The sequence below is a fragment of the Spinacia oleracea genome, chromosome 5, assembly GCF_020520425.1.
Source record: "Spinacia oleracea cultivar Varoflay chromosome 5, BTI_SOV_V1, whole genome shotgun sequence".
NCBI classification, from domain to species: Eukaryota; Viridiplantae; Streptophyta; class Magnoliopsida; order Caryophyllales; family Amaranthaceae; genus Spinacia; species Spinacia oleracea.
In genome coordinates, this window is record NC_079491.1 from 6,716,940 (window position 1) to 6,730,800 (window position 13,861).

Below are 13,861 nucleotides of genomic sequence, written 5' to 3' on the forward strand. Positions count from 1 at the left end.
CCATTACCGTTATTTAGAACAAAGGTTCCTGATTTCCTTCTGCCGTTTGCTATTTTCTGATTACCACATTTTGGTTGTTCAGAAATTAGAGAGAGAAGAAAACACGCGCCAGAAGCAGAACATCAACACTTGTTCAACGTTGCCACCTCTCTTTCTCTCTCCTATTTTTCTGTATTAATTCATTCAAGTATTTACCATAAAAATGGGAGGATTTTTCAGTTCAACCAGCAAAACCAACAGCGAAGAAGACATTAAAATGGCGTTAGAGAAGGCGAAACACCTCGTTTCTTCCACCCCCGTCTTCGTCTTCAGGTTTATTTCCTCTCTTTTTTTGCTTGCAATTTGATTTTTTTATGATCAATTTTAGGTCAACTCTTCATGACCTTTCAATTTTGACTTTTTTTTGGGGGTTATATTTCTCAGTTTATATCATTCTGATTATTGTTATTAGGTTATTTTATCGGAAATTTATTAGGTTCATAGTCCATTTGATGTTTCGATTGTCCGCCTGGTTTTCTTTACTAATCCGTGAATATCTGTTGATGAGTATTAACTTATCGCGAAACATTAAAAAGTATGTCGATCGTCTCAAACTAGATTTTGCCCAAGTTTTCAACTGATATCATGTGATTTGACATTTTGCATGTATGATTTGTTTGGTTCACAAGGAAATTATCACTGTTTTATTTTTTATGGTTTTCAATGGACATCTTTGAACATCAATTCCGTTAAACAAGTATGGAACTTAACATTTTGAAAGTATGATTTTACTTAATTTTCTTATACCTAAGGGAGTATGTGAAATGATTTTGGCCATACCCAAACATAGATTCTAGTCTCACCTAATGTGAGACTCACAAAGAAATGTGCCAAAATCAGTTTCCGAAATACTCATTGTTGAAGTCTTGGTCCTTTAATCGAGTCAATCTGATTAGGAACATGAATATAAAATGGTAGTATGATATATCCCCTACATCATTTTTAATGCATAGCACACCCGGTAATCCGACTAGGAAAATCAATATAGAATTGTGGGAGTATGATATATACTCATATATCCCCCCCTACATCTAGAATGTTATAATAGTGTAGTGTGATTAGAGGTTTAGAACTAGTATTATACTAGTAGGTCTACTAATTATGAACGTAGGTTTAAGAGGTTCATCCAACTCCGAGCTCCTCATAATGAATAAAAATGATACAAGTAATAGAAAGAATACTAATCCGTACTACTGTATTGGTAATTTGGTATAACTATAAACCTTACTGTTGGATTCTTTTGGTACATTTCTAAGATGAAGTTATCATCTCTCCTACTATGTCAAACAAAAGTTGAAGCCAGTTGCTCTTATAAAGTTGTAAATGCTCTGTATCTAGCTTTTAGAAGAACATATTCTTCCATATCGACAACTCGACAAGACGTGGTGTTCCGACCATTTGATTCATTTTTAATCAGGATTTTGTAACTTCTTTAGTAATTATATAGAATACAGAAAAGGGTAACTTTATAGGTGTTGTGAGTTGTGACTGAATTGGTGGTTGCAGAATCCTTTCTTTGATATCACACAGATGGAATCTCTCTTCTTACCCGTTCCTTATCCTTCCGTGCACAAAATTCGCCTAAATTAAAGCACTTTCTGATACTATAATGACTTCGTTTTAACTTATCTTAGTTTGAAATTCTACCTTTTTTTTGGTGATAATGATAGTTACCTTGAATTAATCTGTATTTGCACATCTGGATTTTCAGTAAAACATACTGTGGATACTGCAATAGGGTCAAGAATCTGCTCAAACAGATTGGTGCTGCTTTCGAGGTCATGGAATTGGACCAAGAACGTGAGTACTATATTCTGGTCACATCTATTTACTCTTAATTTAATTTTATGGTTGCATATGCTGTTTCATTCTATTGTCAAACACGACGTTGAACCTTGACAAACAGTGTTAATCATGAGAAGCAATGATTTTGTTGCATTAGTATTACGTATATAGTATGATCCCGAAGTGATTATTTCAGCATCAATGTTGAGGCTTCATTCTTTTCACTTGAAAACCTTTAATCTGAAAACTTATCATATAATATTTTCCCTAGGAACTTGTCTCAACTTATTCCAAAGTTAATTTAGTTGTGAATTAAACTTAGGGTAGCCCTTAATTGTGGACACAATCAATGTTAAGTAGATATAAGACTACAAAGAGTATCTCAGTTGAGGAAAGTGCCCCTTTGTCTGAACTCACAAGGAGTCGAGAAACTTGCTTCTTGAAGTTCATTACATTACATTCTAATATTCTATGATAATTCTAAACCTGTAAAATGAAATGATTCATTTTTTTTTGTTGGCTTTGCAGAGGACGGAGACGCAATCCAAGCAGCACTTCTGGAGTGGACTGGACAGAGAACTGTACCGAATGTTTTTATAGGTGGAAAGCACATAGGCGGTTGTGATGGTATGTATATAAACCTAATTCCCTACAATTCTCTCTTTTTCTCCTACTTTTTGTTCGATTTTCAGTCCCTTAAAACGCGTTAAATTTCTTCGATTGCAGCGGTGACAGCAAAACACCAGCAAGGGCAGCTTGTGCCCATGCTTGTGGATGTTAAAGCAATTGCTGCCGAGCAGACCGCGTAAGCATTCCTTAAAGTGCAAAAGCTCGGAAAGACGGATATGCTGTATTTTTAAGCTTTGTAATCTATGTAAAAGGGTAGTATAACAGTCTGAAACCTCTCTTTAGAATGTGACATGAAAGATTGTCTGGTAGGAGAAAGAGTATGGTCAAGTTTCTTTGGACTTTGGAGTTCAATAAACAAAGAATAAATGGTGTAAAGAGTAAACGAGTTGTACTTTTTCTGTTCTCTTTTAGTTGCAACGTTTTGACTTTCACGTTTGTTTGTCGATGAACATAACTGACCATTAATATCTATGATTGTGCATAAGGATAAGTTATAAAAAAAGTTGATATTGTGAAAATATAAATTAAAATGAATCTAACAAGATCGACTATGTTTAGATAAATCATCAAAATCAGTCAAAAAGAATACATGATTCGCGTAAAAGGTGAAAACATTCTATAAACTCATAGACGTGCATTATTCAATGTTCAATTTGGCAAATTCATGTTAATTGTGATATTATTCGTGTTATCGATGAGGACGTATTGAGGAGCACACATTTTTAAGGAGTGCTCCTTAAAAATGACAACCAGTGTAACACGACAAATGGTTAATGGGATTGATCAATATCGGATATTAACATAGTCAACAATAACACGGATAATATCACAAAAAATATGAGAGTGATGGATAGCTCAGTTGGTTAGAGCTTTTATCCCGGTTCCAGGTGATTCTGGGATCGATTCTCATCCCCGCCCTTGTGGCTCATTTGCACCAAAAAAAAACTCACATTAATTCCAAAGGGTTAACGAAACTTGTTACCAACTCAATTCAACTCAGCCGAGCTCAAGTAATAATAAAACGGATACGTTTTTCTAAAACTGATTCCGCATTGCGCCAACATTTTAATGTTCAGAAGCCAAATTAGGGAACATTTTATGGACATCAATACAATAATACAAGATTATTCAATAATGCGATGAATGTAAGATTGTCAGACGTGTAAAGATCATGTAACCACGCACATAATCACCAAATTTTAACTTCAAATGTATAAAAACAGTTAGATTCAGACTTCAGATTATCTAGGGAGTACAACAATGAAAGAATATCTCTGTAAATATTTAACTGTACAACTTCAACAATAACATACACAAAAAAAGAGCGCTTTCCAGTATTATAGGTGTGGTGCGGTATAGATCATGCTCATTGCAAAAGTGTAGATACGAGTATATAACGCAACTCTATATATTAATAGTAATCTACAACATGCTTGATGCTTCCTTGGAGGATTAAGCAGCAACTGCAGTAGCTTCTTTTAGTTTCTGAAACATAAGAATCAACAAGTTATTAGAAAATGAAGTAGATGGACTTTTTAAAAATGGGTTCCATAATCATATTAAGAACTATTCTTACATTAGATATATCTATCCATGATTGCAATGTCTTAAGGGCTTTGCCAGATTGCTGCGTTTCACGAGCAAGGGCTACTCCATCACCAAGGGTACTAACTTTTCCACTAACCAAGAGAGCAGCAGCCGCATTTAAGACCTGATTTTGTAACAGAAGAAAAACGGTAACTTTTGTGTAAGACTGTCGTACCGAAAAGACCACTTTGACTGTTTAACTAATCGGTTCTATTGCTTAACCAATTGGTTCTATTGCTTAACTAATTAGTTCCAGTGCTTAACTAATTCGTTCTAGTGCTTTAACTTATATGACCGCCTTATATAAAAGATTGTAGAAGAACAAAGTTCTGCTTATTTAAGGTTTTTGATGACAAGGAGCAACATCATGCTCTTAAACAGTATTGTTGCATTTGCAATAAGCAATGAAGCAAGCTTATTTAACAATTGATTGTTCCTTTAAAAAACAGAGAACATGTTGAACTCAGTCCAACTTTTTCAATCATTGACTATAGACAGATTCATCTGGATTCCAACTTTTCGTGGTTATTGTAAAAGCAGTGGAAGCAGCAAAAGCCTATTCTAAAGTCACACATCAGTACAAACAATAATAAGCAAAGGATAAAAGGTTGAACTCACAAATGCATCTGCTATAGATCCCGTCTCTCCTCCTAGTACACGCTTCAAAACCTCTGCATTGTACTCCGGTCCACCTCCTCGTAAATCTTTCACAGTGCAACGAGGAATCCCAAAGTCCACTGACATATTACATACATATGGCATAATTATGAGATGTGATTAACAATCCCAAGCCAAATTGAATCAAGATATATAAGGGAAAGGTAAAGAAAATGATTTTAGCAGATTTCTTACATGGATCAAAAGAGAACTTCTCAATTTTATCGGGAGTCACATCAAGAATCATTCCAGGGCCTGCAATTTCCGAACATAACATTTAGTTGATTTTCAAGCTTTACAGAAACACAGATTAACAATAGACCTTGGAAAAAGATATCTGAAAAGAAGTCTAAGAACATCACCCATAGGGCTCATTTCATCTAGTCCTTCTGAATGCACTACCAATGCCCTCTTCATGCCAAATCTTTGCAAAGCCTTGGCCATTTTAGCTACCTAGAGGAGAGAAGAAAACAATAATAATAAATCCTATCAACAAAGAAAAACAATTTTTTTGACTTTTGAAGTTGGAAAGAAACTTACAATATCTTCAGAATAAACCCCAACCACTGCATAAGGTACTCGAGCTGGATTTAACATTGGACCTAAGATGTTAAACACTGTTTTAACTTTAAGCTGCTTCCTTATCGGTCTTACAACCTTCATGGCAGGATGGTAAGTCGGCGACATCATGAAACCAATCCCAGCTTCTGTTAAGCATCTTCTTATTCCCTAATAAACAAAGAGAGCAAGAAAATTAACAGCTTAGATAATCAGTAAACATACCAAATATCAATTTTTTACAACACAAAAGGAGGTAGATATAGTTGAAATCCAGTATTTCAACCTGCCAATGCAGATAGGTTTAACCAATGTCAGAGATAGTAGATCTTAAAATCTAGTCCCCACTTATTCAGCAGCATTAAAAGACACCAAAAGCTGGGAAATTTACAGCCAAACAGCATGTAGCTTTTACAGTTAAATAATGCTTATAAAGTAGCAGCAAACCAAAACTAACACCAACCGAAAAACTCATAAATGATTCCATGATAGCATTTATGGAGCCATGGAGGTCCAATGAAGAGTTAACACTTAGGCACTTAGCAGATGGCACAAAAACAAATATTCAATCCACAACTAGTATATATATCAAAGACAAACCTCAGGCTCTAAATCTATGGCAACCCCCAATTCCTCCAAAACATCTGCACTCCCACAAGCTGAAGAGCTTGATCTGTTCCCTTGCTGCAACAAAATCCCAAAAAACACAACCCATCATTAGTAAATCCAGCATATTTATACACACGCAGATATTCAGACTCAATTTGTACCACTCTTTCACACTTTGACATGAACCCCTCCCCCCCAAAACACACCAATTGAGAGAGAAGCAAATAATGAGATACAACCTTGGCTACTTTGGCACCACAAGCGGCGGCCAATATAGAGGCGCCGGTAGAGATATTTACAGTGTTTGCGCCATCGCCACCGGTACCGACAATGTCAACAACACCCTCCAATCCGTCCACACTCTTGCAGTGTTTCATCATTGCATTTGCCAGTCCAACTATCTGCAAATACACATAAAGTAGTCACATGTTAAAAAACAGGTATACTTTCATCAATCTCAAAATCAGTGATGACATTTTTAAAGTCAGAGTCCAATTGAAATTCTGGAATTCCATCAAAACTATATGCAATTCAACACAATGTTGACACATGTAAAAAACATGTATAATTTCATCAATCTCAAAGTCAGTCACAATCCAATTGAAATTCTGATTTCCATTTGTTTGAAATATGAGAAAATCTACCAAATGTCAAAAACCCAAACCTTTTGTCTTAGCCCAATCTCAATATCTCATGAATCAAAACCTAGAAGTCTAGAACTTCATAAATTCTTGGTTCATACAGCCAACCCCATTTATTCTTTTTCCTATTATTAATAACAACAAAAAAAAACTAATAAATTTTCCTCGTAATCACAAAATTAAAACCCCATCATTACTTTGGAGGTTTACATATTAATTGCAAAACTGATAAGACTGTGACTTACTTCTTCATATGTTTCGCCTTTGGCCCTCAACAAAACAAGAAAAGCGCTAATTAAGGGTTCATTAGGATCATTAAGCAAGAAATCCAACGACGCTTCAGCTTCTGATTCCGACAAATCAACTCCACTAATCAAACCCTCAATCACCTGCAAAATTGATTTAACCATTAATCATCATTTAAAATCCATATAAATTGAATCCAATACAATGTAGGAACTCAACAAACCTCGCTGAAGGAGGAGGAAGAAGAAGACGATTTACTGATCGATTGAATAGCAAATTGAGGTCGATTGAGCAGTTTCGAACCATACGGCGCCGTTTCAACGGATTTGGGGGCGAGAAACCGAACCTGAGCTTGGGATGGAAATTCAGGTGTTTTTGAGGTCGAATTGGAGGAGAGAGAAAGTGAAATTGAAGAAGGTTGGCTGTGGAATAACGCCATTGTTGATGCATTCATCGTTGTTGTTGTTGGATGTTGTCTGAAAAAGAATTTGGATTGTGAAATGAGGAGCGAGAATTGGGATAAAAGAAGAACTCTCTCCGTATATGTATGGAAGCAGTCAAGCTGGGAGTAACGTTGGCAAAAATCTATAAACGGGTTACGGACCCGGTCGAATTACGGAGTATGTAAAGTTGTCAACTCCTTTTGAGGGTTTATTTCGTACCAAATTAAAGTTGGACAAAATTAGTTTATAATTTTATATGGGTGGTGGACAAATTACATGCTCGTCAAATCATTTCTATTACTACCTCCGTTCCTAAAAGTTCTTTACGCTTTCCGTTTTAGTCCGTTCCTGAAAGTTCTTTACACTCCTACTTTATTCCATTTTTACTCTTATTTGGCCCACCATAACTTACTCACTCACAATACTTTAATATTAGTTTCCACCCACTCACATTGTTGGACAATTTATAGCCACTCATTTTCCATTTGTTACTCCACCATCACATGTTCACCAAAATTCCTTAATTACCGTGCAAATAGTAACCGTAAAGATCATTTAGGAACGGAGGTAGTAGGAGTTATTACGTGATTCCGACCCTTCCTAAAATAAGGATACGACAATCTTTCTGAACTTTTTTTTTTTTTTAAGTGAATTTAAGTTTGTAAAAATAAGAGCGATTTCCTTCAATATTGCTCGTAAATTAGTTATTTCTCACTCTACCGTCCACGTCCGCAAGAAAAGCAGTCTAATATTTTTTAATCGATCACCGTAAAATCGTCAACTCAAATAGCGATTAGTACAGGTAAACCGCCATCCCAACTCAAATAGCGGTTAGTACAGGTAAACCGCCATTTGAGATGGCGGTTTACAATTAAATGAACCGCCAATTGAGATGGTGGTTCATTTAAGTATAAACTTCTACATAGTAATCTTAAACTGCCGTAGTAATCTTAAAATCGAGCGGTTTTGTGACATATACCGCCAATTCAATTGGCGGTTTTGTTTAAATTTAAACCGTCAATTGAAATGGCGGTTTAGAATTGAACCGGGAAAAAAAATTACTTTTCTCTTTCAAATGTTGACGTGGACGGTAGAGTGGGAAATAAGTTATAATGTGGTGTATTTTGGAAATTAATGTATCTTTGAGCATTATTGACGGAAATCGCTCTAAAAATAATTCTATTTCTGTAAAAATAAGGTGAAAAGAATATAATATTTTCCCCATTAAATAAGGATACGATAATTTTTCTTGAAAATAAGTTTTATTTTAGTTAAAGTAATTAAGTTTGTAAAAAGAAGATAAAAAGAACATGATATTTCTATCATGAATAAGGATATGATAATTTGTAGAAACTCAAATCAATTTGAGAGAATTTAGAGGAAATCAACTGATTCCAATATTGTATTATGAGCTCACACCATGCTGAGAGCTAATCATCAGCTTATATACAATACAAATATACAACGCAAACAGAATATTATACAACGTAATTGTGCCACATCAGCTAAAATTGTAACTGAATTGTAACCACTTTCTAACCAACTGATAACTTAAAATGATAATAAAAATAGAATAAGGAAGTATTTCCTATACTCCCCCTTCAAGCTGGACCTTGGAAATAAGTCCAAGCTTGGAAGAAAGTGACTGGTGTTGAGATGAAGCCAATGGTTTAGTAAGGATGTCTGCAAGTTGCTGATTGCTGGAAACATGAGCAGTCTGTATAAAACCAGCCTCCACTTGCTCCCTTACATAATGCATATCTCTCTTCAAATGCTTTGTTTTATCATGGAAAACAGGATTTTTTGCCAAATGTTCAGCAGACATGTTGTCACAGAATAATTTAACAGGTAAAGGGATCACAACTTGAAGATCTTCAAGTAAACCTTGAATCCAAACCAGTTCACTTGCAGCAGCAGACATACTCCTGTATTCTGCTTCTGCTGAGGATTTACTGACACTTCGTTGCTTTTTGGTTTTCCAAGAGATGAGATTGGAACCAAGAAACACAGCATATGCACTTAATGATCTACTACTGAACTGACATGAGCTCCAGTCAGCATCACTATAAGCAGAAAGAGCAAAATTGATTCCTGCAGAGTACCAGAGTCCCTTATCTAAAGTACCCTTGAGGTATTTCAACACATGTAAAGCTGCACGCAAGTGTGGTACCCTAGGTGAGTGCACAAATTGACTCAAGTGTTGTACACTGTAGGATAAGTCAGGCCTAGTGATGCCTAAATAAAGCAATCTTCCAATGAGTCTTCTGTAGACATCTGGTGTATCAAGTAAGTCACCAATATCAGTTGATAACTTGAGACCACATGATAAAGGTGCAGAAACAGGATCACAATTGTCCATACCAGCATCAATCAAGATATCCTGCACATATTTCTTCTGAGAAAGAAATATCCCATTGCCATTTTTCTGTACTTCAATACCCAGAAAATAAGCCAAGGGACCAAGATCTTTGATGGTGAATGCCTGATCTAGAGCCAGTTTAACACCCTCAATTTGAGAGGCAGAAGTGCCTGTGAGTAAAATGTCATCTACATACACCAGTAACACCAAAAACTCACCATTAAGAGTTCTGGTAAACAAAGAGTAATCCTGTGTGGATTGTTGAAACTGTAGAGTTTTGAGGAACTTGTTCAGTTCCTTGTTCCATTGTCTAGAAGCTTGTTTCAAACCATAAAGTGATCTTTTCAATTTGCATACCTCTCCTGGTTTAGCTTTAGTGTATCCAGCAGGAGGTTTCATGTAAACTTCTTCATCAAGAAAGCCATGTAGGAAGGTATTGTTGACATCAAGTTGGCACAGAATCCAACCTTTCATGGCTGCCAAGGCAATCACAATTCTCACAGTAGCTAATTTGGCAACTGGAGAAAAGGTTTGATTAAAATCCCTTCCCTCAACCTGTTGGTACCCAACAGCTACAAGCCTAGCTTTATATTTATCAATAGAATAATCAGGATTGAGTTTGGTTCTATAGATCCATTTAGAATTGATTGCTGTCTTTCCCTTGGGCAAAGTAGTAAGATCCCAAGTGTCATTGCTCTCAAGAGCAAGAATTTCTGTATCCATGGCCTTGATCCAATGATCACTGTGCTTAGCTTGATTGTAATGTTTGGGATCAGTAGGAGAAGCAAACACAGAGAAAGCAAGGGATTCCCAAGTATCAAACTCATGCAAGGAGAGGTTAAGCAACCAAGCTATATCAGAATAGTCATATTCATGTGAATCATCCAAAATAGAACCAACAGAGAAAGAAAGAGATTCACTATCAGTAAGGTGAGGAGGAATATCTCTGTGAGGAATATAACTACCAACAAAATCCTTGAGAACAGCAGGTGGTTTAATAATTCTGGTAGATTTTCTCACAACAGGTAGAGAAACAACAGGAGAATTCTGAGGTGGGGAAAGATCATTATGATCAAGAGAAAGATCATGGGTAGAAGAAGAGATATGAGTAACAGGAGAGTGAGTGAAATGTGGAGAAGAAGAATAAGATGGAAGAGAAGATGTGAGTATAGGAGAATGATGAGAGGTAAAAGAGTCATTATCAAGACTGTTGTCAGATTGATTAACAATCACATCAGGGTCAATACCAAATTGAACAAGAGTAGGTGAGACAGTAGAGTTTGTGATTGAAGGAGAAGATAGATTGTAGGGAAAAATGGTTTCAAAGAAAGTTACATGTCTAGAAACAAACACAGAGTGAGAATCCAGATCATACAGCTTGAAAGCTTTGTAACCAGCAGGGTATCCAATAAACACACACCTTCTTGTTCTAGAGTCAAATTTATCCCTGTGAATCTGATTATTGTGAGCAAAACACAGAGAACCAAAGACTCTTAGGTTATCATAGACAGGTGGATGATGAAATAAAACCTCAAATGGAGTCTTCCAGTTCAACACTTTAGTTGGAATTTTGTTAAGTAGATGAGTGGCAGTTAAGACACATTCCCCCCAGAACTTCTTGGGCAGATTAGCATGAAATCTCAAAGATCTAGCAATTTCAAGTAAGCTTCTGTGTTTTCTTTCAACCCTGCCATTCTGTTGAGGAGTGTAAGGTGTACTTTTCTCATGAATAATGCCTTTGTCAGCAAATAGAAGTCTGCAAGATTCTTTCACAATTTCAGTGCCATTGTCAGATCTTATTCTTTTGACTTTGGTATGAAATTGTGTTTCAACCATTGCTAGGAATTCAGAAATAACTTTGGCAACTTGCAGTTTATTATGAAGTAGATAAGTCCAGGTGGTTCTACTGTGATCATCCAGAATAGTCAGGAAGTAGGATGCACCATCTAAACTCTTGACTTTATATGGTCCCCACAAATCCAAATGAATCAGATCAAAACAAGCCACAACTTTACTAATACTGACATCAAAGGGCATTTTGTGATGTTTAGCTTTGTAACAAACAACACAATTGTATTCAGTAAAACCTTTACAACTTTCAGCATCAATACATTTCATCTTAGACAAGGAAGGATGACCTAGTCTAGCATGAAACAAATGTATTTTATTCCCTACAGAACTCTTAACTTGAGAAGCACTGGTAGCAGTCTTATTTGGTAGAATATCAACATTGTCATCAGGCACAGCATCTATATTATTGCAACTGGAATTGTGTGAATCAATACCTTTGATGGAACCAGCAAGGGAAGGCAGCACATAGTAATACAAACCATTTGTTCTTTTTCTAGCACCAAGCAATTCAGAATTAGTAGGGTCCTGGAAAACATATCCAGTGCCATTGAATAAGACTTGTAAACCAGTGTGTTCAATCAGCCTACCAACAGATAACAAATTATGTTTGAAACCCTTGACCAACAGAACATTGTGTAACACCAATTTGTTGGTCAAAGAAGTATCACCAATGGTATCTACTGTCAGTTGAGAACCATCTGGTAGACCAACTTTAATAGGGTTGGACAGAGTTCTGATATTGGTCAAGATGGTTTCATCATAGGTCATATGATCACAAGCTCCTGAGTCAATTATCCATAAGCAAGCATCATGCAGTTTAGTTACAGCACAGTTGAAAGAATGGGAGATTATACCTGCATAACTTGCAAAAGAAGAATGAGAACCACTGGTTTCAGTCACTTGAGATTGTTTGCCTTTCATCACTTTCATAACTTATTGACAGATAGCATTCAGCATTTCATTGTTCACCCTGTCATTGTCATTGTCAGTATTTCCCAAAGGTTCATCAACATCATCAGCAGTGTAGCCAACATTTGCTGCAAGCCTATTTCCAGTACCCTTCGAACCCTTGATTGAATTATACCAATCAGGATAGCCAATAAGCTTGAAACACTGATCAGCAGTATGACCTTTGCCTTTGCAATGGTTACAGAACCTATTCAGTTTCTCCTTCTTGATTTCTTTCCAGTCTTTCTTTCCTGATCCAGCAGCATATTTCTGAGATTGATTTTGTCCTCCTCTATAAGCTTGAGTAGCCATAGCACTACTGGTCATACCATTGGATTCCACAGCTGCTTCACTTAATTCTTTCTGTTTTTCTATTTGTTCAGTAATTGAGAATACTCTATTAATGCTAGGTAAGGGATCCATGGAAAGGACATTAGTTACAGTGCTATCAAATCCACCATTCAGTCCAAGAAGAAACTTCATCATTTTATCTTCTTCTTCAAACTCAGCAATCTTCTTCAGAAATTGACAGCTGCATTGCATCATAACACCACATGTGCAGCTAGGAAATGCTCTCAAATTTTGCATTTCATCCCACAGTTTCTTGAGTTTCCCATAGTAAGTAACAATTGTCATGTTTTGCTGAGTTAAACTTTCAATTTCTTTCTTCAATTGATAAATCAGAGGGCCATTGGACTGACCAAACCTCTCATTTAATTCTCTCCACAAATCAGCAGCAGTGTCAATGTAACCAAAATCATCTGCTAGTTCATGATTCATGGAACTTAAAATCCAGCTAACCACCATGAAATCAGCACGTTTCCATTTCATGTAATCTTTATGATTTACAGCAGGTTTTGTTATCTCCCCACTGACAAATCCTTCTTTGTTCTTAGCTACTAAAGCACGTTTAACATTTCTACTCCATCTCATAAAATTTGTACCAGTAAACACAGCAGCAACTAAGGAAGAAGTAGGATTATCTGAATTAGCAATGAAAAACGGATCACAATTATCAGTGTTACCTCCATTGTTGTTGTTGTTATGTGAATTATTGCTTTCAGAATCTTGAAATGCCATCTCTGATGATCAAATCACTCGAACAAACAAAGAATTTTGAACAATCGTCGAAGAAGATCTCAACTATCGCAAGAAATTTCGCAATCACACTTGTGAATTGCAAGAAAATTTCGCAATAAAATTTCTGTAAAACAGATACTCTCAGCTTTGATTTGAAAAACAGATCGAATTTATCTCAGAATGAGCAAACCTTAATCTCAAATCAGAGATTATTGCTCTGATACCATGTAGAAACTCAAATCAATTTGAGAGAATTTAGAGGAAATCAACTGATTCCAATATTGTATTATGAGCTCACACCATGCTGAGAGGCTAATCATCAGCTTATGTACAATACAAATATACAACGCAAACAGAATATTATACAACGTAATTGTGCCACATCAGCTAAAATTGTAACTGAATTGTAACCACTTTCTAACCAACTG

General features: G+C 36.1%; 2 protein-coding genes and 1 long non-coding RNA gene across 3 annotated transcripts; 2 read left to right on the top strand and 1 right to left on the bottom strand.

The window, feature by feature from the left end:
* LOC110797026 (glutaredoxin) lies at nucleotides 1-2,885 on the top strand. Its single transcript, XM_022002117.2, has 4 exons — nucleotides 1-312; nucleotides 1,751-1,839; nucleotides 2,353-2,451; nucleotides 2,551-2,885. The coding sequence occupies exons 1-4, from the start codon at nucleotides 203-205 to the stop codon at nucleotides 2,631-2,633; spliced, it is 381 nt and encodes a 126-aa protein (XP_021857809.1). The 5' UTR covers nucleotides 1-202; the 3' UTR covers nucleotides 2,634-2,885.
* Nucleotides 2,886-3,615: 730 nt separating this feature from the next.
* On the bottom strand, nucleotides 3,616-7,206 carry LOC110797038 (anthranilate phosphoribosyltransferase, chloroplastic). Its single transcript, XM_022002127.2, has 10 exons — nucleotides 6,976-7,206; nucleotides 6,752-6,895; nucleotides 6,105-6,266; nucleotides 5,857-5,940; nucleotides 5,239-5,427; nucleotides 5,061-5,151; nucleotides 4,894-4,953; nucleotides 4,660-4,778; nucleotides 4,031-4,165; nucleotides 3,616-3,939 (listed from the first exon to the last, which is right to left on the bottom strand). The coding sequence occupies exons 1-10, from the start codon at nucleotides 7,204-7,206 to the stop codon at nucleotides 3,907-3,909; spliced, it is 1,248 nt and encodes a 415-aa protein (XP_021857819.1). The 3' UTR covers nucleotides 3,616-3,906.
* On the top strand, nucleotides 6,167-7,565 carry LOC130460947 (uncharacterized). Its single transcript, XR_008921185.1, has 2 exons — nucleotides 6,167-6,305; nucleotides 6,963-7,565. It is a non-coding gene; the product is annotated as an uncharacterized lncRNA (long non-coding RNA).
* Nucleotides 7,566-13,861: the final 6,296 nt, after the last annotated feature.

What these genes read in the sequence shown, in the direction of transcription:
- LOC110797026 (XM_022002117.2), top strand. Translation starts at nt 203, where the DNA reads ATGGGAGGATTTTTCAGTTCAACCAGCAAAACCAACAGCGAAGAAGAC. An exon ending in ACCCCCGTCTTCGTCTTCAG is followed by an intron (nt 313 to 1,750) that starts GTTTATTTCCTC and finishes CTGGATTTTCAG; the next exon opens with TAAAACATACTGTGGATACT. An exon ending in GCACATAGGCGGTTGTGATG is followed by an intron (nt 2,452 to 2,550) that starts GTATGTATATAA and finishes CTTCGATTGCAG; the next exon opens with CGGTGACAGCAAAACACCAG.
- LOC110797038 (XM_022002127.2), bottom strand. Translation starts at nt 7,206, where the DNA reads ATGAATGCATCAACAATGGCGTTATTCCACAGCCAACCTTCTTCAATT. An exon ending in AAGGCGAAACATATGAAGAA is followed by an intron (nt 6,267 to 6,751) that starts GTAAGTCACAGT and finishes GTGTATTTGCAG; the next exon opens with ATAGTTGGACTGGCAAATGC. An exon ending in GAAGTTCTCTTTTGATCCAT is followed by an intron (nt 4,779 to 4,893) that starts GTAAGAAATCTG and finishes GTAATATGTCAG; the next exon opens with TGGACTTTGGGATTCCTCGT.